Below are 24,375 nucleotides of genomic sequence, written 5' to 3' on the forward strand. Positions count from 1 at the left end.
TGCTGCAGTTAGGGTGATCAGATGTCCCGATTTTATAGGGACAGTACCAATTTTGGGGTCTTTTTCTTGTATAGGCTTCTATTACCCCCCCAACCCTGTCCTGATTTTTCACATTTGCTGTCTGGTCACCCTAGCTGCAGTTTAGCACCCATGTGTCTGCTGACTTGGGCTCACACAGCTTAGGCTACAGGGCACTTTACTTATGGTGTAGACATTCAGGCTTGGGCTGGAGCCCAGTCATGGGGACCCACCCAGTCCTCTCCCTCAAAGGAAGTGTGCACAACAACGTCAAAAGATGTGCATGGGCGCTTAAATTCATAATTTTGCTGGACACTAAAATCTGGTCTTAATAAAGACACTGGATTTGTGTCTTCTTACAACAGTGAAGTGAGCTGTAGCTCACGAAAGCTCATGCTCAAATAAATTGGTTAGTCTCTAAGGTGCCACAAGGACTCCTTTTCTTTTTGCGAATACAGACTAACACGGCTGTTACTCTGAAACCTTACAACAGTGTGTAACTCATTAACACCTCTTTTGCCTATGTTTGCAAAGGGGTTAATGGGCCACTTCACTGGCCTACACTACAGAGTTAGGTCGACATAAGACAACTTTTGTTGACCTAACTCTGTAAGTACACCTCTACTCTGATATAACACGGTCCTAGGGAGACAAAAAATCTCACCGCGTTATAGGTGAGACCGCGTTATATCAAATTTGCTTTGGACCGCTCCCCCATTCCTTGTTCCCTGACCGCCCCTCCAGAGACCCCCGTCCCTAATCACCACCAGGACCCCACCCCCTACCCAGCCCCCCTTGCTCCCTGACTGCTCCGACCCCTGTCCACCCTCCCGCCACCGCCTGAGAGGCACTCACTGGCAGCGGCGGGAAGCGGAGCAGCCCGGCCCCAGACCGCTCCACTCCGCCACCTCCCAGCCATGGCGCTCCGCTTCCTGCCGCCAGTGAGTGCGGGGATGTTGGGGAAAGGATGCTTCCCGTATTCACCTGCGGTGGGAAGCGGAGCACCGCGGCTGGGAGGTGGCGGAGTGGAGCGGTCTGGGGCTGGGCTGCTCTGCTTCCGCCGCTACCGGTGGGTGCAGGGGGGATCCCTTCCCCCAAGCCCTCTCCCCTGAGCAACACGGCTGGGGCCAGGGCGAGGGAAGCGGAGCGGGCTGATCCCGGCCCCCCTGTTAATCCCCCAGGCCACTCTGGCACTGTGGGGCCCCCAAAAGTGCCCGCCCCACTTCTGCCTCCCAGACTCTGGGGGAGGAGGAGCCCCTGACCACCCCCGAGACTCTCTGCTCCTTATCCAACCCCTCAGCCCCGGCCCGGCCTGGTCCCCTTAACACGCTGATCAGAGCAGTGTGTCGGAGCTTTACTGCGTTGTATGTGAACCCCTGTTATATCGGGGTGCGTTATATCGGGATAGAGGTGTATCTACTCTAAAATGTAGCTCCGACTACACCAACTTAATAACTCCACCTCTGCAAGAGGCATAGCACTTTTAGGCTGACGCAGTGTCAGTGTAGACACTGCATTGCTTATATTGACTGTTGATGCCTTTCAGAAGCTGTCCCACAATGCCCCACACTGACAGTTAAATCGGTGCAAGCACTCCTGGAGGGGATGGACACCACCGATACAAGGGGTGTAGTGTGGACATGCAAAAGTGATGTAATTAGTTCAGTGACTGTACATTGACGTAACTTAGGTCGACTTAATTTTGTAGTGTAGATTTCCCCTGCAGTACAGATGGCAGTATGCTGCTTTCTCTGGTAATAGCTTCTCTGTCTTTCCTGCTCTGTAAGTTACCTTATCCAACATACTGCAGTTGTGCAGAAAGCCATTCTTTGTGTTACCGCTGTTGTTGGTCAGAGCCACATCTCTGCACTCATCATGTTAACATTTAATTTTTGCTAGTCCAGTTTCAGATTCACCTAAAAAACTGCATGACTTATTAAATGCTGTTATTATGAACATAATGATTTTTTACTGTAAACCCATTAGCAGTATTATCCAGAAAATGTCTTTAACATCAATGTTAATAATGTTCTGTAGCAATTTACTCTGCAAGTAAATGTAATGAGGGTTGGTTGTTGGGATGTCTCATACTATGGTAATTGACCTTTTTAGCCTGAACCTTCTACACCAGGGGTGGGCAAACTATGGCCTGTGGGCCACATCCGGCCCGCCAGCTGATTTAATTTGGCCCTCAAGCTCCTGCTGGGGAGTGGGGTCTGGGGCTTGCTGCGCTCCAGCTGGGGAGCGGGGTTGGGGGTCGCTCCATACGCGCATGCCACACCTCCCAGAAGCAGCAGCGTGTCCCCCCTCCAGTTCCTATGCATAGGGACAGCCAGGGGCTCAGCACACTGCCCCTGTCTCAAATGCTGCCCCCTCAGTGCCCATTGGCCAGGAACTGTAGCCAATGGGAGCTGAAGGGGCAGCACCTGCGGACTGGGCGGCACACAGAGCCGCCTGGTCACGCCTCCACCTAGAAGCTGGAGGGGGGACATGCTGCTGCATCCGGGAGCTGCTTGAGGTAAGCGCCTCTTGGAGCCTACACCCCATAGCCCCTCCCACGCCCCAGCCCCCTACCCCAGTCCTGATCCCCCTGCTGCCCACGAATCCCAGCCCAGAACACTCTCCTGCACCCCAAACCCCTCAGCCCCAGCCAGAGCATGCACCCCCAGCTGGAGCCGTCACACACCTCCATGCCCCGTCCCCTGCCCCAGCCTGAAGCCTCCTCCCGAACGCCTCGGTCCCAGCCTGGATCCCCCCTACTACATTCCAAACCCCTTATCCCCAGCCCCACCCCAGAACCTGCATCTCCAGCCAGAGCCCTCACCCCCTCCCACACCCCAACCTCTTGACCCATCCCGGAGCCCACTCCCGTGCCCTGAACTCCTCATTTCTGGCCCCACCCCAGAGCCTGCATCCCCAGCAGAGCCTTCACCCCCTCCTGCACCCCAACCTTAATTTTGTGAGCATTCATGGTCCGCCATACAATTTCCATACCCAGATGTGGCCCTCGGGCCACAAAGTTTGTCCACCCCTGTTCTTTACCATTAAATATCTGAGTTCTGATTGTAATTCTGTCAGGTCTTAAACCCATTTTATTTTATTTTTCAACTCAGTGCCTTACACAAACATTTTACTCTGGAGCATTTCCATTACTCCCAGTGGACCAGATAGTTGAAACTCCTCATTCCCCTCAGTTCAGTGAGACCAAGGGTCTTTCTCAGTCTCTTTCCTGTCTGCCTTGGTTTCTTCATTTATTTTCTTCCTCCTTCCTGTCCCATTCCCAACATTGTTGCTCTCATGGTTCCTGTGCACTTTCCCATCTCTTTTCTCCCCAGTGGGGCAAGTGTTCTACTTTCTTTAGATCCTCTCTTCAGCTGTCACTTCCAATTGCTGTGGAACTTTCAGGTTCCAACATTCCATCCCTTCTGGTGTCAGTGGCCCACCTCTGAACATGTTGTTCAATGTTCGAATAACAGGAGATGGGTTTGTGGGAGGGAAGAGAGCTGTTACCTGAAGATTAATGTAATACAAATCTAATTTATGCGGTATAGGATGTTTCATATTTGATCTAGGCTGAACACTGGTAATTTACCTATTGGGAGACCAAATTAATAGCATACAGTAACAGGGAATTGATAGTTCATCAGATGACTTCAAGTACCTGAAATCATATTTAAACAGATGATAAAGATGAGACTTGTACAATTGCTGTGCATCAGGTAGCTGGAGGACTAAACCCGCTATGCAGGTAGCTATGATAGACGGGGGGGGGGGGGAAATCTGCACCAGCAAGGGCTAAGGGTAGAAAGAAACCCTGGTAAAAAATCCATTTCCTGAGAGTTGTAGAAAAAGAATGGGATGATGCTGATATTTCTGCATTGGTGCTACCCCATGACCCTTCTTCGAGTGCTTCAACTTTTGTGAGCTTCTGTCTAGTATATCTCTTAAACTTCAAGCACCATCACTTTACTGCTAGAAAGATGAAGGAATTTTCCGTTTCTCCTTTCTCACTCAGTTTCACTCAGAGCTGCCTTGTTGCCCTGACGAGATGGCAGGTCTCCAATACTCCACGTTGTGAGTCCTCCAGTCTCTGCCTCTTTTGCTGCTTCTGGCTTTCACATGCAGCAGTGTAGTGAAATGGACATGATTCTTTACTGTTTGTTGCTGCTCATAGCAGCAGTGAGTCTAACCAAAGTCTTGCTAATATGCTGCTGCTCAGCAAAATTCTGAGTAGCAATAGAAGCTTTGAAACTGTCTGGAGCTTCAGGAAGATACTGTACTGTATTGGATAAACATTTGGGAAGTTATACTTGTGATCAGGAAACGTGCATTCTGCAGAAATTGATGACTTAGGCCCTTCTAGTACCAGAGAAGTTTTCTTATTCCAGTAAGTTAATTTTTAAGGACTTGCCTGTGTGTTTAAAACACTTGGTTCTTTTATTATACATTTAGATGTCTGCATAAACTAAATTGGAGTCAAAAGCTAAGTGTATGAAAGCAGAGCTCAAAAATTAGTACTGCAAACTGTTTGTCAAATATGAAAATTGCTAGCTATGGTTTTTCCAGGCTATGGAGGCCAGAAGATAGTCTGGACCATGGTCAGAAGCAGCAAGAACCAGGTAGGGAAATTAAGGCCTCTGCAACAGAAGTTGTTGTTGCAAGGAGAGACGTGGCAAGTAGTGCTCTTGGGAAGGCTTTAATGGTACTAGCTGACACACACAGCTCATAGATCTGTTCGATCACCAAAACAGACTTTTCACTTGCAGCTGGTGAACCCAAATTTTGAGCACTGGTGAAAGGAAGGGTTTCACTGTGGGGCAAAATAGGAATCTTTCCTATTTCAAGCTTTACCAAATGTATCTCCAAATAAACATGCTTGAACAGGTGTCTTGGACCTCTATGCAAAGTACTGTTAGTAAGTACATGGGCATCAATAATTAGCATAAGGATTGTACATTAAACTCCAGTATCATTGGGTTATTTGTGCGCTTCAGCAAATACTTACAGTAATCTAATTTGGGTTTACATCTTTATTTTAAGTGTAACTGAGGAAAATCCAGGTCATACTAGGTACTAAGCTGAAAGATAAGAGCTGCTATTTAAAAGGATCAGGATTAAATATTGTCTGAAGATTATAGACCAAAGGCTCTAAGATCTTAGGTACATGTTATTCCGTTAGATCAGGGTACTTTTGCACTTGTTGCCATCTCCTTCATATAAGTTCCTTAATTCATTTATGGTGATTTACTGTCTTTAATGCCTTATGTATTTTGGTTTAAAATGTCATACTTGGGTCAGTTTACTTTAATACAGTTACCTAAATTAAAAGTAGAATATTCTAGATATCTGTTGGATTCAGTAGTTCTGCAATAACCCTGTCAAACTTTGAGTTACCTCAAAGTTTAAAATTTATAAATATGCATTTACAAAATCTAAGACAAATAGAAATCTTTTCATAATTTGGTATTCCAGTGGGAAGTGGGCTTTGCTCACATATCCCTGCAGTATTTGCAACTCAAACACTAGTGCTGAGTCTTTCACCCAAAAGTGAAACTGACTTGGCTGTCCAATCAATTAAATGTAAGGCATAAGCAGCATAAATAGTTAAATAAGTTTTTTAATACTTCTAGATTCAGTAGTCTAAGGTGTTGGTAATATAGATAAGAACTTGTTTGGTGGCCCTTTTTTTAAAGGCTTAAAAACAAAAATGGATCTGATCCGTTTGAGTACCATAATTCACTACGAATAGTACACTCTACACAATAATAGTTCAGGGAAGGAGCAGCTGCTTCATTTCAGTGGTACATGAAGGGAAGTGTTTTGAGCGCCTTCGGAAAAACAGGCAATTTATCATTAAAAGCACTCGCCATCAGAAACCATTAAAGAGCATCTCAAATGACATTTTTGCTCAAGCATTCATGGCACTTCTATTATAAGAGATTAAGTAGTCAAGAGGATACTAATTATATACTTTGGGGGTTTCAAACATGGAACCCAGCAGCATAAATCTTTCTTTCTTTACATTTTGGTGCCTCTCCTCTATAAACTCTAGGAACACTTCAAAAACTGCCATTAATTTATCAAGTTAGCTGTCCCTTGAAATATTCTGTTTGAGACAGCCTAGATCATTCTTTTATAAATCTTACACATGCCAGTTTCTATGACCACAAGGAAGAATAAGACTTCTACAAATTCTGAGAAGTAAGGGTCCTTCTTTTCTCCCTTTTTTTGTGGTGTAACTTTTGCAGCTTATTACGTTAATTACTTGTTACCCTAAATTCATCTTTTTCTAAAGCTGTAGAGATGCTTAGTGGTAGCTAAAATGCTACTAAGAATAATTTTTCCTTCCTTTGCTTACATGGTGACCTGCGTGCTAAGAGCTGGAGTTAACAGGAAACCACAGCTGCTGTTGCTCATCATAGCGACAGCTGCCTAGAGAACTAAACCAATCCAAATAGGGTACAGGAAATGGGAGTCAGCAGAACACAACTGACTTTAAGGCAAAGTAGACCTAGACTAGTTGTTTTCTAACTAAAATCTATAACCTTATTTAACAGTCTAAAAATTGTGTAACTGATAGCATAGTTGGGACAAAGTTGTTTAATTAAGCCTTTTTCGCATGATCCAGTTGAGAACAATTGTTAAACAGGTCGGTTTCCTAGAGTTAATGGGGCTTGAAAGCTTAAGGACAGTGAAGGCATTCTTTTATATTAACGTCTGCTGTGGGGTTCTCAGCTACTTGGTAGTAAGGAATGGATTCACTGATGTTTGTAGAGCCCCATTTACACTGGGGCTTACATTGTACACTTTTTAAAAACAGCTTAAAGCTTGTTTATGCTAACTGTTTAGGAATCCACTGTCAATTACTCCAAATTGACCATGTGGTCTGAAACAGGTTGGCCCCTGTCCACATTGGCTACCTTAAATAGTGTAAAACTGATGCAACAAGCATATATTTTAGTTCCAGTGTAGCTGAGAGTTAAGGGTTCTGGTTTCCATACACATTTTGCATCTCTGGTCAGACCGTTCGCAGTCCTGTGATGTTAGGGATTTTCAATAAACTTGAAATGGAATGTCACAAGACAGTGGTCAAATATTCATGGCCCAGTCCTTATTCCTTATTTTAGAGACAGATGACTGCCTTAAATTATTGCTCCTGCAGCCTGTGGATGATGAATCTGCATTTCTTTGTGGAGCAGCTTAGCTTGACTGACTGCCAAGGGGAACTTACTTCTGCTGAGAAACTTTCTAGTCTCTATCTCTTCTGTTTTCTGTTCTCTTCTGGCTAGTAGATTTCACCTTCTCTCCTGTCCTGTATCTGCATGTGAGTGTGTTTCTTACCCTAATAACTCATTCCTCTATGGTTATCTTCCCCATTCTGCTGTTATCCTCTTCCCCCAACAGGGGTTCTACGATCGGACACTAGATGTTTGCTAATATTGGCTCTCTGCTGCTGGCAGTGCTCTATTATACAGGCTTTTTTTAGACAAGACCTGATTTCTCTAAGGGCTTGTCTACGCTGGCACACTAAATCAGTGCCACTGTGATTGATGCAGCAGCGTCGATTTACTGGGTCTGGTGAAGATGCGATAAGTTGATGGCAGAGTGCTCTCCCGTTGACTTCAGTACTCGACCTCGCTGAGATGCAGAAGGTAAGTTGGTGGGAGATGTAAGCTATGTCACTCAGGTGGATGCTTTTCCTGGAGAGATGCTGTAACTCAGGAAAGTCCTATGGTGTACAGAAGGTCAGACTAGATAATCACAGTGGTCCCTTCTGGCCTTATCTATGAATATACACATTGTACTACTTTAACTGTACCCATATAGTTTGAGTGTACAAGCCCATCCCCCGTTATATTGATATAAAAGGTGCCTCTACCAGCATATCTTATTCATGTATGGGAAGGGGAATAAGTTGTACTGATCTAAGACGTCTTTATGTCAGTAGAAAGAGGGGTTGTACTGGTATAACTATTTTTTTTTTCTTTTAAATAACCCCCCAACTCAAATAATTATATCAGTGCAAAAACTATATAGACTAGACCTTAAAAAGTTACAGGACCTTACCACAGGGACCTTAAAATTGTCAACCAGTTCTAGTGCAGCTCACGCTACTAGCTGTCACAGGGGGCCATACATCAGAGGGGATTTTGCGTGCCGTATGACTCTTGCAACCTAAAATGAACCCTGAAAGCTAATAAAACTTAATTTTCAAATTATGGATACTTGGATGGAAAACATTTATGGAAATGAGCCTTGTTATGATGATACCACTTCTACCAATAGTTAAATTTGTGTGTATATTTTACATAACAGCTCCTTATTTTAACATTAGGTCTTAGCATTACCACATTTTAATATTGGGTCTTAGCATTACCACTAGCCGTCACCTTCAGCCCCCAACTAAAACCCCTCCAACGCATTATCAAGGATCTATAACCTATCCTGAAGGATGTCCCAACACTCTCACAAATCTTGGGAGATAGGCCAGTCCTTGCCTACAGACAGCCCCCCAACCTGAAGCGAATACTCACCAGCAACCACATACCACACAACAGAACCACTAACCCAGGAACCTATCCTTGCGACAAAGCCCGTTGCCAGCTGTGCCCACATATCTATTCAGGGGACACCATCACAGGGCGTAATAACATCAGCCACACTGTCAGAGGCTCGTTCACCTGCACATCTACCAATGTGATATATGCCATCATGTGCCAGCAATGCCCCTCTGCCATGTACATTGGTCAAACTGGACAGTCTCTACGTAAAAGAATAAATGGACACAAATCAGATGTCAAGAATTATAACATTCATAAACCAGTCGGAGGACACTTCAATCTCTCTGGTCACGTGATTACAGACATGAAAGTTGCGATATTATAACAGAAAAACTTCAAATCCAGACTCCAGCGAGAGACGGCTGAATTTGAATTCATTTGCAAATTGGATACAATTAACTTAGGCTTGAATAGAGCCTGGGAGTGGCTAAGTCATTATGCAAGGTAACTATTTCCCCTTGTTTTCCTAACCACCCCCCCACCCACGCAGACGTTCTTGTTAAACCCTGGATTTGTGCTGGAAGTGGCCCACCTTGATTATCATACACATTGTAAGGAGAAAGAAAAGGAGTACTTGTGGCACCTTAGAGACTAACCAATTTATTTGAGTATAAGCTTTCGTGAGCTACAGCTCACTTCATCGGATGCATACATCATACATCAGATGAAGTGAGCTGTAGCTCACGAAAGCTTATGCTCAGATAAATTGGTTAGTCTCTAAGGTGCCACAAGTACTCCTTTTCTTTTTGTGAATACAGACTAACACGGCTGTTACTCTGAAACCTGTCATTGTAAGGAGAGTGATCACTTTAGTAAGCTATTATCAACAGGAGAGTGGGTTTGTGTGTGTGTGTGTGTGTGTGGGGGGAGAAAACCTGGATTTGTGCTGGAAATGGCCCACCTTGATTATCATACACATTGTAAGGAGAGTGATCACTTTACATAAGCTATTACCAGCAGGAGAGTGGGGTGGCGGGAGAGAAAACCTTTTGTAGTGATAAATACCCATTTTTTCATGATTGGTGTGTATAAAAACAAACATCTTTTGTATTTTCCACCGTATGCATCCAATGAAGTGAGCTGTAGCTCACAAAAGCTTATGCTCAAATAAATTGGTTAGTCTCTAAGGTGCCACAAATACTCCTTTTCATTTAGGTTTAGCATTCCCCTTTAGTTGAAACTAGGCATGCTAGAATAGATGTAATTGTGAGTATATATTTAAATATCAGATTTGAAGAGCTACTGTTGACTTCTCTTGTTGCTGGTAGGGAATGATTTACTTAATGTTCTGTGCACTTGGACGACAAGCACTGCTTATTAAAATGAATCTTTGTAGGGCATTAATAAACAAACAGTCTTGTTTCACCCCTCTCCTGCAAGAAATAAGCCATCCAAAGAGGGAATGTACATGCAGCTAAGTAGGTCTGAAGTAGTCGAGCTGTTTCTGCTAGGAACACAGGAATTGTCATAGTGAAATAAACTGGTGGTCCACATAGTTGGTATCTGCTCTAACAATGTCTTTAGTGTCAAAGTAAAATGGAAGAATCACTATTACAGACAACTGTAGGCTAATCTACCCACAGAGAGGGTTTTTTCCTAACCCTAACTAACCACTTTTTAGTTTAGTGGTTGGCTAATCCCTGGGAATAGCAGGGATTTTATTCCTTTTTTAATCACTGTTTAATGTAGTTTCCTGCATGGTTAATTTAGAACCCAGGAATGAGCATGAGTAGTTAAATTTCTTTATTCCAATGTAAGTTACTTTGCATTTGTCAACAACGAATATTATCCTGCATTGTGTTACCCACTCACCTAGTTTTGTTAGGTCCCTCTAGAGTTTCACTAAAATAACCTATTTTTTTCCATCTGCAAGTTTGCCACTTTACTGTTCACCCCCATTTCCAGCTGATTAATAAACATTAAACACAAGTCCTGGTATGGAACCCTTGGCGCACCTCTTGGTTAACTTTCACATGTGGAAAAATGACCATGCATTCTGAAGAGGCCTGTGAATCATGTTGGAGCAGGTTTCAGAGTAACAGCCGTGTTAGTCTGTCTTTGCAAAAAGAAAAGGGGTACTTGTGGCACCTTAGAGACTAACCAATTTATTTGAGCATGAGCTTTTGTGAGCTACAGCTCACTTCATCGGATGCATACCGTGGAAACTGGAGAAGACATTATATACACACAGAGACCATGAAACAATACCTCCTCCCACCCCACTGTCCTGCTGGTAATAGCTTATCTAAAGTGATCATCAAGTTGGGCCATTTCCAGCACAAATCCAGGTTTTCTCACCCTCCGCGCCCCCCCCCCCCCACACAAGCTCACTCTTCTGCTGGTAATAGCCCATCCAAAGTGACCACTCTCTTCACAATGTGTATGATAATCAAGGTGGGCCATTTCCTGCACAAATCCAGGTTCTCTCACCCCCTGACCCCCCTCCAAAAACCACTCACACAAACTCAATCTCCTGCTGGTAATAGCTTATCCTATTTTTTTAACCTATTTTTAACCTATTTTTTAACCTATTTTTTTCCATCTGCAAGTTTGCCACTTTACTGTTCACCCCCATTTCCAGCTGATTAATAAACATTAAACACAAGTCCTGGTATGGAACCCTTGGCGCACCTCTTGGTTAACTTTCACATGTGGAAAAATGACCATGCATTCTGAAGAGGCCTGTGAATCATGTTGGAGCAGGTTTCAGAGTAACAGCCGTGTTAGTCTGTCTTTGCAAAAAGAAAAGGGGTACTTGTGGCACCTTAGAGACTAACCAATTTATTTGAGCATGAGCTTTTGTGAGCTACAGCTCACTTCATCGGATGCATACCGTGGAAACTGGAGAAGACATTATATACACACAGAGACCATGAAACAATACCTCCTCCCACCCCACTGTCCTGCTGGTAATAGCTTATCTAAAGTGATCATCAAGTTGGGCCATTTCCAGCACAAATCCAGGTTTTCTCACCCTCCGCGCCCCCCCCCCCCCACACAAGCTCACTCTTCTGCTGGTAATAGCCCATCCAAAGTGACCACTCTCTTCACAATGTGTATGATAATCAAGGTGGGCCATTTCCTGCACAAATCCAGGTTCTCTCACCCCCTGACCCCCCTCCAAAAACCACTCACACAAACTCAATCTCCTGCTGGTAATAGCTTATCCAAAGTGACCACTCTCCCTACAATGTGCATGATAATCAAGGTGGGCCATTTCCAGCATAAATCCAGGTTTTCTCACCCCCCCACCCCCCCATACACACACAAACTCACTCTCCTGCTGGTAATAGCTCATCCAAAGTGACCACTCTCCCTACAATGTGCATAGTAATCAAGGTGGGTCATTTCCAGCACAGATCCAGGCTTTCTCACACACACCCCCCCCCCCCCGGGAAAACACACACACACACACATAAACTCTCTCTCCTGCTGGCAATAGCTCATCCAAACTGACCACTCTCCAAGTTTAAATCCAAGTTTAACCAGAACGTCTGGGGGGGGAGGGGTAGGAAAAAGCAAGGGGAAATAGGTTACCTTGCATAATGACTTAGCCACTCCCAGGCTCTATTTAAGCCTAAATTAATAGTATCCAATTTGCAAATGAATTCCAATTCAGCAGTTTCTCGCTGGAGTCTGGATTTGAAGTTTTTTTGTTGTAAGATAGTGACCTTCATGTCGGTGATTGCGTGACCAGAGAGATTGAAGTGTTCTCCGACTGGTTTATGAATGTTATAATTCTTGACATCTGATTTGTGTCCATTTATTCTTTTACGTAGAGACTGTCCAGTTTGACCAATGTACATGGCAGAGGGGCATTGCTGGCACATGATGGCATATATCACATTGGTGGATGTGCAGGTGAACGAGCCTCTGATAGTGTGGCTGATGTTATTATGCCCTGTGATGGTGTCCCCTGAATAGATATGTGGGCACAGTTGGCAACGGGCGTTGTTGCAAGGATAGGTTCCTGTGCTAGTGGTTCTGTTGTGTGGTATGTGGTTGTTGGTGAGTATTTGCTTCAGGTTGGGGGGCTGTCTGTAGGCAAGGACTGGCCTGTCTCCCAAGATTTGTGAGAGTGTTGGGTCATCCTTCAGGATAGGTTGTAGATCCTTAATAATGCGTTGGAGGGGTTTTAGTTGGGGGCTGAAGGTGACGGCTAGTGGCGTTCTGTTATTTTCTTTGTTAGGCCTGTCCTGTAGTAGGTGACTTCTGGGAACTCTTCTGGCTCTGTCAATCTGTTTCTTCACTTCTGCAGGTGGGTATTGAAGTTGTAAGAAAGCTTGATAGAGATCTTGTAGGTGTTTGTCTCTGTCTGAGGGGTTGGAGCAAATGCGGTTGTATCGCAGAGCTTGGCTGTAGACGATGGATCGTGTGGTGTGGTCAGGGTGAAAGCTGGAGGAATGTAGGTAGGAATAGCGGTCAGTAGGTTTCCGGTATAGGGTGGTGTTTATGTGACCATTGTTTATTAGCACTGTAGTGTCCAGGAGCAGGCAGTTAAGAGTTCTATTCCTAGTGTCACATATGAAAGCTGGTGGTTGTGGTACTTTTATATATACAATTGAATGTTAATAAATCCATAATATGGACTAATCCTTCAGTACAAAAACCAACTAACCTCTTCCCTTGTAGTCTTCCCAGACTTACCCTATGTGAAAATGTTACCAGGAGATCACATGTCTAAAATGAGAATCTATAGCAGAATTACTTTATATCAATGAAAGTTTATTTAAACTGATCATTGCAGCATCGAAAGAGCTGTTGCTAATGTGGGATTACAATTAATATCTGTTTGCTGTAGCTCTTATAAGTCCCAGTTGAGATCTGGGACCCCATTGTGGTAAGTGCTGTACAATCAGGGTAGGATAGTCCCTGCCATGAAAAAGCTTATTTTCTGATACCTATACGTTTTGCATATAGAGAGGTGTACAGAACAAATATATTTTGTGCACTTAAAAAAAAAAAAAAAAAAAAAAAAGGGTGTGGGTGGTAAATTGTGATCTTTAAAAATGCCTGAGTATGGTATCCTCTTCCAATCTTGATTCTCTTTTGGGGGTGTTGTATGCGTGGTGTTTTTTGTTTTTGTTTTTTAACAGATGAAATTCAAAGTAGAAAACAAAACCCTAAACTTTACATGAGTGGATTCAAACCAGCAGATGCAAGGACGCTTCCAAATTGTGATGAACTCTTATTCAAACTTGCCGAGTTCTGTAAGAGGCTTAATTCAGTGGGAGTAGTGGACTGGGATGTTTTGCTATGAGTGTTACTATGGTGACTAGAGAACCTTTATTTGCTCCTTAAATGGAAGGAATACTTTATATTCTGTAGATGTTAGAGTATTTAATGTAGAGATCATGCTGTGAAATAACTAAACTAAAAGGGTCTAGAAACATTCTGAATCTATCCACTTGCAAATGGGTACATTTTATTAAGCATCAGTAGGTTCTCAGTATGCCTGGAAATCTAATTTGCATTTGAAACTTACTTGGTTATTCTGTAGTGTCTAAAAGTAACATACTGTCAGTTTCTTTCAGAAGCCACAGCATATTAATATCAGGTTTCAGAGTAACAGCCGTGTTAGTCTGTATTCGCAAAAAGAAAAGGAGTACTTGTGGCACCTTAAAGACTAACCAATTTATTTGAGCATGAGCTTTCATGAGCTACAGCTCACGAAAGCTCATGCTCAAATAAATTGGTTAGTCTCTAAGGTGCCACAAGTACTCCTTTTCTTTTAGCATATTAATATGCCTCACATTAAAACTTGTACACATTCAAGTCTTGGATGAGAAGCCAGGTTGATTTTATTTTTTCACTTAAAAAATCAAGGTCTTTCATGGGGTTCCTGATGGCTACTTTATGACAGTTCTCTTCATTTCTGTAATTCCTATTTAAACTGGTTAGGCTGAATACTCCTGCTGTACATCTGGAGTATGATTTGTAGATAAGAGCACCATTGCAGACTCCATTGACATTAGGTATCCTATAGAATCCAAAAGATGTTCTTATGCTAATAAGTAGCTTCTACTTTGACATGTCCTTTAACAAAAATCTCATCTAAACTGATTCAGGACTTGTAAAGAGAAGAAATTCAGATCTAAAGTTTCCATTTCATCTTGCAATACTGTTTGTTGGTGTCCAAGCATCCTTTCTGGAAGCTGTGCTGCAGTCAAACAAAAGCTTTTGAACTTAGTACAGAGGTAACTGGGTGAAATTTTTAATGGTCTGCAATCTATAGGAGATCAGACTAGGTGATCTAATGATCCCTTGTGGCTTTAGTATCTGTGACTGAATCATCGATGACCCTTAGAGGGTGATACTTGGACACAGTGAGAAATGTGCAAGTCTGTTTTGAAATCTGAGTTTGTCAGACATTAAAAATATGTTCTAGGGATCTGCCAGAGTGTGATCTGATTTAGGCCTTAGGATATCCAGTAGTGAAGGTTTCTCTGGCTTCCTTTTTTGAATACATGAGAAAAAAAACCCTCCACTTACTCTTTCCGATCCAAAAATTATTGAACTTCAGTCCTGTTATATGTTGGAGGGGTAATCGTTGAGTACACATTCAACTTTGGTGGCTTTAGATCAGGGGTGGGCAAACTTTTTGGCCCGAGGGCCACATCTGGGTGGGGAAATTGCATGTAAGGCTGGAGCAGGGGGTTGGGGTGTGAGAGAGGGTGCGGTGTGCAGGAAGGGACTCAGGGCAGGGGGTTGGGGTGCAGGGTGCGGAAGGGGGTTGAGGTGCAGGAGGCGTGCGTGGTGCAGCAGGGGGTTCAGGGCAGGGGGTGCAGGTGCAGAAGGGGTGCAGCAGGGAGCTCAGGGCAGGGGGTGCAAGGTGCAGGAGGCGTTTGGGGTGTGGGCTCCGGCCCGGCGCCGCTTACCTTGAGCGGCTCCAGGGTGGCAGTGGCACGCAGCAGGTCTAAGGCAGGCTCCATGGCCCCACACCACTCCCAGAAACATCCGGCTGTGAGGGAGTAGGGAGTGAGGCGGATTGACCTGGGAATGTTGTGTGGGAGTTTTACTGGGACTGTCTGCATTGGTGATGGGGATATCAGGGTGTGACTTCACTTGAGGGATGATACCTGAGCATGTAACTTGAACCCAGGAGGGGGGGTTGGGGCCAGGTGACACCTTTGAGTTGTCACAGAGTGTGGGGGAGTCAGGGCCTGGTGGCCCCTGTGGGAGGGGGGAGGTCTCCGCGCGCTGCTCTTGCCTGCAGGTACCTCCCCCAAAGCTCCCATTTGGCTGGGAACGGGGAACCACGGCAATGGGAGCTGTGGGAGGTGGTGCCTGCAGGCAAGGGCAGCATGTGGAGCCCTCTGGCCCCCAGGGGCCACAGTGACATGGTGGTGGCTGCTTCCGGGAGCCGCACAGGGTCAGGGCATGCAGGGAGCCTGCCTTGGCCCCAGGGGACCATGGGGTGGCAATCCCACGGGCCAGATCCAAAGCCTTGAAGGGCCAGATCCAGTCCACGGGCCGTAGTTTGCCCACCCCTGCTTTAGATGGTTAACTGTAGTGATCGTACTCTTTTACACACTATCCTGTGGAATTAACTTATTGCATCAATATACTTAACTATTGAAACCTCCTGCATTTTATTCTTCTGTCTAAAAAAAATTCTAGAATGGCAGACTGGTGAGGTAGGTGATATTTAGTGAATTATTGTATTTGGCAACGTTCTACTTATGATTTTTACTACTTTTTCCTTTCCTTCTGCTGGTATGGACTTTTCCTGATATACTATACAGTTAAATATTTCTGGTATGAACTAATTTTTAACCTCTGACAATTCAGACTAAAGGTGATTCAGCTGTCTGGTTTGCCTCTGGCATCTGTCTCTACAGCAGAGTCACAGGTTGGGGAAATCAGTCCTTTATTCTTCTAATGTACTACTGATCAGTAATGAAAGTTGTATGTGTCTGGGTTTAAAAGCTGAGATCCTGCAATGTGAACGTCTTTCCCTATTCCTCAGCAATTAAATAGAAAAGTAGGTTGGAATTTGAAGCAATTTAAACAATGTAAAGAAAAGGAACAAGAAACTAATAACTTACTGTATTGTAGCTTCGCTTAACTTTTTTTGGGTGTGGTGGGGAAAGAAAATCCTTCACTTATAAACAAGACTTTCTGGGTCTTTTCCAGTGGAAAGTATGTTCCATGGCTGTGAGTCATACTGTAGCTTAAGGCTTTCATTACAAAAGATAACTTTGTCTAACTGTCTCTTTAAAAGTTACTGGTTCAAGAGACATTGTGTGGACCATGCTAGGATTTTTAAAATGTTAATTTTGGTGTGCAGCTTGTATGTGATAGTCTTCATTGTGTTTCTTAAATGTTTTGGGGTGTCATAAAATGTTGGATTGCTTCAAGCTTTGTTCTTTCTTCTAATGTGAAAAATATGCACAAGTTTTCTGGTGGGAACACAGTGCAGAAGGGATTTCCAGATGCATAGCAATGCTGTTTTCCAATCTAATTTGGACTGAGTCTTTTGCTAAACTAGGAAGTTGTCAAACTAGATTTCACTGAAGTCCTTAGTACAGTAGAAATTAAGTCTTATCTTTGTGTATCCTCCTGCAAATGCTGGCAATTTCCCAGGAAAAAATAGTTTAGGACAGGACACTGGTAAATACTGGCTTAAACCCTGTTTAAACTGAGAAAAATAATTGCATCAGTGTCCAGGAAGTTCAGCAAGCATATAATGTGTCTTTTTAAATTTTGGATACATCCATTTAAAAAAAAAAGACTGGGTCTATTCACTACATCAAAGTTGGTCTTCTGCTGCCTGGCCAAATAGACTTGGACTGGTAGTCTACATCTCTGTGGAAATGTTGTTTGACATTGTCATAAATATAAAGGGAAGGGTAACCATCTTTCTGTATACAGTGCTACCTGTAAAGGGTTAAGAAGCTCAGCTAACCTGGCTTTCAAAGGACCAATGAGGGAACAAGATACATTCAAATCTTGGGGGGGGGAGAGGGAGAAAGGCTTTTGTTTGTGCTCTTTGTTTGCATGTTTGGTCTCTCTTGGGACTGAGAGAGTCCAGACAGAAATCCATCTTCTCCAACCATCCTAATCCAAGTCTCCAATGTTGCAACCAGTATAAGTAAGCCAGGCAAGGTGGATTAGTTTATCTTTTGTTTTATGTGAATTTTCCGCTTTAAGAGGGAGGTTTATTCCTGTTTTCTGTAACTTTAAGGTTTTGCCCAGAGCGGGATCCCCTGTGTTTTGAATCTGAATACCCTGTAAAGCCTTTTCCATCCTGATTTTACGGAAGTGATTCTTTTACCTTTTCTTTAATTAAAATTCTTCTTTTAAGAACCTGATTGCTTTTCATTGTTCTTAAAATGAAGGGTTTGGGTCTGTGTTCACTTGTACAAATTGGTGAGGATTATTATCAAGCCTTCCCCAGGAAAGGGGGTGTAGGGCTTGGGGGTTATTTTGGGGAAAGACGTCTCCAAGTGGTCTTTTTCTCTGTTCTTTGTTTAAAACGCTTGGTGGTGGCAGCATACTGTTCAAGGCCAAGGCAAAGTTTGTACCTTGGGGAAGTTTTTAACCTAAGCTGGTAAGAATAAGCTTAGGGGGTCTTTCATGCGGGTCCCCACATCTGTACCCTAGAGTTAGGAGTGGGAAAGGAACCCTGACAGACATATAGTTGAAACAGCTGCTGTGTGGACAGACAACCATGTCTGTAACTAAGTCAAATAAGCATATCATAACCTGGTTACAGAAAAGCTGGCTTCTACTTAGTATAGATCAGAGGTGGGCAAACTACGGCCTGCAGGCCATATCCGGCCCGCGGGACCATCCTGCCTGGCCCCTGAGCTCCCGGCCAGGGAGGCTTGCCCCTGGCCCCTCCCCCACTGTCTCCCCCCCGTCCCTCCCCCGCAGCCTGAGCGCGCCACACCGCACTGCTAGTGGTCTGACTCACCGCTCTTGCCAGGTGGCGTGGCGGGCTCCGGCCTGGTAAGGGTGCGGGGTGGCAATCGGGACAGGGAGCAGGGGGTGGTTGGATGGGTCAGGGGTTTGGTGGGGGTAGGCAGGGATGGGGGGGGAGGGGTTGGATGAGGCAGAGGTTGGGGGGGCGGCGGTTAGGGGATGAGGAACGGGGAGGTTGGATAGGGCACGGGAGTCCCAGGGGGCCTGTCAGGGGTCGGAGATGTGGATAGGGGTTGGGGCATTCGGGGGGGGGGGGGGGGGGAGGTTGGATGGGGGTGGGGTTCTGGGGGGCAGTTAGGGGTGGGGGTCCCAAGAGGGGGCAGTCAGAGGTCAAGGAGCAGGGGGGTTGGATGGGTCAGGGATTCTGACGGGGGGCAGTCAGGGGGCGAGAAGTGGGAGGGGGTGGAGTGGGGGCCATGCTGTTAGGGAAGGCTGTGCCTCCCCAACCCGGCCCTCCATATAGTTTTGCAACCTTGATTGGCCCTCGGGCCAAAAAATTTGCCCACCCCTGGTGTAGATGGTGCTTCAACCTCTTCTAGTTTGACACTGAGTGGCAAGCATGTTCTAGAAAAATGGGTGTGTCAGAAAAACTGAACAAAGATTGAATGTTGTAGTCAGTCGGAACAAGCTGTGCCCTATGTAGTGTACGTTCCAGATGAAGTATTTTCAGGAACTTAGTTAATTCCGCTTCCTCTGAGTTATTAGAGCAAGAGTGGGGAGAACATGTAAACTGCATTTCAGAGGTTAAACATTACTATTCTAATGCACTGTACCTTTTTTAAAACTTAAAATTTCCTTTAATGGTTTGTGCTATTTCTAGTCTCAACAGTAGCCATTTATGTAATGAATTTACAATGAAAAATTTAAGTCTTTTTTAATTCACTGTCAGTCAAAAACTAAAATCATATGCCTGTTCTGAGGGAAGCATTCAGCCCTATAACTCTTGTTAGACTTATTGAAAAGTGTGTTCACGTAGGAGGGCAGAAATTTGGCTGCAAACTTTTGAGCTGCACTCAGTTTCTTTGTAGACTTGGGATCGTTTCCAGTGCATTCAGGAATGGCTTTCATAGGAGCTCAGGAGTTTACTTTGGCTACTGCTTTTCAAGTTTGAGGACCTGGATTTGTGCTCTTCTTTGGATAATAGGAAATCTGTGGAGTCTTTTTCTAGTTTCCAGTGTACACTCTGTCCCTGCTACAACTACTTCCCCCCGCACCCCCGAAGTTTGGCACAATTTACAGCCTGTGCTCAAGAATTATAGGACTAGGGTAGAGAATCATTGTAGGTTAGAATTTAGACTCTGTAGAGCTGTGGGAGAAACTTGCATAGTAGCTACTTTTGATTGCAACCTTGTGCTGTTATCCCCTGGCTTTTGTGGGCACTAAGTTCACATTCTAAACTGCAAGTCTGAGCATCTAAAGCTCTATTGATGTACCCAGATAGGGTTGACTAAAAAAATTTATCTACTTTGCAGCTGTAACTAGGTAATGTAGTATGACGCTGCCATGAAAATTAAATATAAAAAGATTTAAAAACCAATTTCTGACACATGACACACTGTCTTCAGCTTCAGTAATCAGAAAAAGATAAAAGTTCTTAGACACAATTTGTAATCCCAATCCTTGTGAAATTAGCTTCCAGTTTGTTTTGAACTGCCTCCAAGTCAAAAAGGTACAAAATATTACAAGCCCTTCAAATTTTACAAAAGCTGTTTCGTATTACCCTACCTGCAAGGTCATACTAAAGATCTTTTATTGTAAAGGTCTCCATGTCCAGTGACAAATCACTTCATTTTGTATCAAGTGAATGAGTTGCAAAGCTTTGGGTTAGAGGAATGCTGGCAAGCTTTAGCATTATGTTGCTGAATGATTCATTTTGGAAGCTACTGATTCTTAAATGGCAAGCTTTGTTAACACAGAGTTCAGGTTGCCCAGTGATCGCTTATATCCTTCCAGAATGTCGAGTTCAGCTTCTGAACACCAGGAAGTACAGAGTACTTAGCTCTGCCTTCTCCCCCAAGCTAGCAATAGCCATTGGGAATTATCTGCATGCACTCAAGCTGCATTCACTGTCCTAGTTGTATAGAATGGTAGAGTAAATTGGAACAGCTTGGGAAGAGTTGTGTTTGTGATGAGATCTGGGGATTAGTTTGAGGAGCATTGTAGAGTTGTGATTATGATTCACTGAAATCTGGATCGGATTCACCTACGTGCTTTTATTAAAGGAAAGAGGTGGATGTATACCTTGAGGTTCCAGTCTGCATCATTACAGTACAGAATTGTGTAGGTTGTGTCAGTAGCAGGGCACTGAGGTCTTCTCCCTCTGGGTATTTTCAGTTGTGAGGTGGGATATGAGAACAGTCTGTGGATTTAATGGTAGGTAGGGGAAAGAATAGCTTTTGGTGGTATCCTGTGCAAGTTGATATCTATCCATGAGGGGAAAAAAAAAGGTGCCAGAATACATCAACATAAAGAAAAGCTGTTCTCTTTCTGGGGGCTGTATTTCTAGAACCCCGTAGTCAAATGGACCCAAATTTGGAACACTGACTCTACCCTGTACCTCCATGACACACACCAAATTTCAAGGCCATCTGATTAACCTTATGTATTTTAGAGCACTTAGAACAGTCAAGCTTTGAACAGAAAGCTGGTCTTAACCTTAACTACAGGAAAGCTGTCCCACTCCTATAATACCTCTCAACTGCCCCTCATTTGAAGGTACATCATTTGTCCCAAGTTAACTATATGGTATACATTAAGTGCCCCTCTCATTTCTACCATTGAAAACTACCAGAAACTGCTAACTTGAGGTTAATGATTTGCATTTTATTTCCTACTCTGCTTTTGTTATTTTGAGGCTGGTGTACATCATCTCTTACTTCAATCTTGACAAGCTGAGAGAGAGTTTGCCCACTTGCATGTAGTGGGCTGGTGTCCTAGAGTTGCTGTTTTCAATTTGCAAATACTAATTGCAAACTCACTTTATGCTTGTTTGTTTTCCTCTGTTTTTCAGGTATTCGTTACAGCACAGATGTTAGCGTGGATGAGGTGAAAGCTTTGGCCTCTCTAATGACATACAAATGTGCTGTGGTTGGTAAGTGATACCAGTTTGTCAAGTACAGATTCTAATTGTCATTTGAATTAGCATTGATTTAAGTCACTGTGAAATAGCTGAAGGACTGAATTTAGTTATTTTTAGATACTAATTTCCTTTTACTAAAATCTGACCTGTTAAAATCTGCAACAAGTGATTTTGAATGCTTACCCAGTAACTGTAGTGCTGTATTTCCTTTGCTATTATTGAAGCTACATGTTTTTGAACAGTACTTTGTTCTCTGCATTCAGCTCTTCTACTGTGCTTCCTCTCAGTAAAATGATCCCATGCTTAATATGTTAGTATCACATGGAAACATCCCACTTGACCGTAAGGACTTATTTCAGGATTGAGTAGATGGGGCTGTAAGGAAGGTCTAAGATTGTATTTTAACAAAAGTGTCCTTAGTAAACAGCAAAACTTGAAAGAAATAGATTCAAGTAGATCTTACACTTCCTGTGTTTAGAAGATCCTCTTCCAGTTGATCTGAAAAGACTGCCCCTTTTATGAACAGAATGTAGATTTTTAGTGACCATATTAGTGAAATTGTGCTGTGGATGCGGCAGAGTCAGCTTTGCAGTTGACAGTGAGGGTTTAGTGACTGATAAGTTTCAAATACTTATGTTTACACAAACTTATAGAAGCTACCCTTTTTTGCATAATTTAAAGATCTTGTCATTTCTGTTCTACCTTTATCTTGAAAAATGAAACTCTTCTCCTTTACATTTTTTTTCAGATGTGCCATTTGGTGGTGCAAAGGCTGGTGTTAAGATCAATACTAAGAACTATACTGTAAGTCTAAATTATATACATGTATTGTGTTAACTGGAAGCTGTTTTGTAGGACAAGACAAAACAAAAAGCTCAGTAGAAATCCACCTATTATTTCTTCCTTTGAAGAGATTAAATCAGGGGTGGGCAAACTACAGCCCATGGGCTGGATCTGGCCCATCAGGGCTTTGGATCCGACCTGCGGGATTGCCAGCCCCATGGCGCAGCGGGGCTAAGGCAGGTTCCCTGCCTGCCTGGCCCCACACTGCTCCTGGGGGAGAGGGGGTGGGCAGAGGGCTCCACAAGCTGCTCTTGCCTGCAGGCACTGCCCCTCTGCAGCTCCCATTGGCTGGGAACAGGGAACAGTGGCCAATGGGAGCTTTGGGGGAGGTACCACAGGTGAGGGCAGCACGAGGTGCCCTATGCCCTCCCCCCACAGAGGCCAGGGCAAACAGGCAGAGAGCCTGCCTTAGCCCTGCTGCATGCCGCTGCCACTCTGGAGCCGCTCAAGGTAAGTGGCACTGGGCTGGAGCCCACACCCCAAACCCCTCCTGCACTCCAATCCCCTGCCCTGAGTCCCCTCCTGCACCCCAGCCCCCTGTGCTGAGCCCCCAACCCCCTGCCTTGAGCCCCCTCCTGCACTCTGCACCCCCTCCTGCACCCAGCCCCCTGCCCTGTGCCCCTTCCTGCACACTGCACTTCCTCCCGCACTCCTACCCCATGCCCCAGCCCTACATTATCATAGAATCATAGAATATTAAGGTTGGAAGAGACCTCAGCAGGTCATCTAGCCCAATCCCCTGCTCAAAGCAAGAACACCGACTAAATCATCCCAGCCAGGGCTTTGTCAAGCCGGGCCTTAAAAACCTCTAAGGATGGAGATTCCACCTCCTCCCTAGGTAACCCATTCCACTTCTTCACCACCGTCCTAGTGAAATAGTGTTTCCTAATATCCAACCTACACTTCCCCCGCTGTAACTTGAGACCATTGCTTCTTGTTCTGTCATCTGCCACCACTGAGAACAGCCGAGCTCCATCGTCTTTGGAACCCTCCTTCAGGTAGTTGAAGGCTGCTATCAAATCCCCACTCACTCTTCTCTTCTGCAGACTACATAACCCCAGTTCCCTCAGCCTCTCCTGATAAGTCATGTGCCCCACCCCCCTAATCATTTTCATTGCCCTCTGCTGGACTCTCTGTACTCCTCCCCATCCTTTCTGTAGTGGGGGGCCCAAAACTGGATGCAATACTCCAGGTGTGGCCTCACCAGTGCTGAATAGAGGGGAATAATCGCTTCCCTTGATCTGCTGGCAATGCTTCTACTAATACAGCCCAATATGCCGTTGGCCTTCTTGGCAACAAGGGCACACTGCTGACTCATCCAGCTTCTAGTCTGCAGAAAAGAACCTGGGGATTACAGTGGAACTGCTGCTTACCCAGTTGGTCCCCAGCCTGTAGCAGTGCATGGGATTCTTCCTTCCTGTTCATGGCGCTGCATGCAATTTCCCCACCCAGATGTGGCCATCGGGCCAAAAAGATTTCCCACCCCTGGATTAAATGAAGTCTTGGTGTTACTCCTGGGAGAATTTTGCACAGAATTCCATGTTTTCTCCCACTGAACTGGGGCTGCTGGCTGCCACTAGGGGCTGCTGGACTCTGCAGTGCCCTGCTGGCAATGAGCAGCATGGCCAGCCCAGTGAGGATGGAGGCTGCACACTCTGGCTGCCAGGCCCGATCCTCATTCTCCTGGGAACAGGAGAGGGCCTGGAGACCCAGCTCTGGCAAAGGGTGAGGAAGGGCAGAGCTGCACCGCACCACCTCCCCTGGTCGGACAGTAAAGAAGTGGGGGAGAGTAAAGGTTCTGGAGGTGTGTAGGTGTCTGGGCCAGGGGGTGCTCTGTGGCTGGGCTCTGGGGAAGGGAGATGCCCTGTGCCTGGACTTGGAGGGAGGAGTGGGCTCTGGGGGCCCCCACACAGCCCCTTCCAACACCCCCCAACTGGAACTGGGTTG

At 44.7% G+C, this 24,375-nt stretch overlaps 1 protein-coding gene across 2 annotated transcripts in view; it reads left to right on the forward strand.

The window, feature by feature from the left end:
- GLUD1 (glutamate dehydrogenase 1) overlaps positions 1-24,375 on the forward strand; it is a 52,727-nt gene that overhangs the window by 2,765 nt on the left and 25,587 nt on the right. Inside the window, exons 1-3 of one of the 2 annotated variants that reach the window (XM_077821408.1) lie at positions 7,653-7,670; positions 21,517-21,597; positions 22,334-22,389. In XM_077821408.1, coding sequence (XP_077677534.1) covers positions 21,573-21,597; positions 22,334-22,389 — 81 coding nt within the window. In that variant the 5' untranslated portion in view covers positions 7,653-7,670; positions 21,517-21,572. Of the gene's footprint in view, positions 1-7,652; positions 7,671-21,516; positions 21,598-22,333; positions 22,390-24,375 lie in introns of those variants that run through there. The other variant, XM_077821407.1, reaches the window with a different exon arrangement.

Source organism: Eretmochelys imbricata, chromosome 7 (assembly GCF_965152235.1).
Source record: "Eretmochelys imbricata isolate rEreImb1 chromosome 7, rEreImb1.hap1, whole genome shotgun sequence".
Lineage (NCBI taxonomy): Eukaryota > Metazoa > Chordata > Testudines > Cheloniidae > Eretmochelys > Eretmochelys imbricata.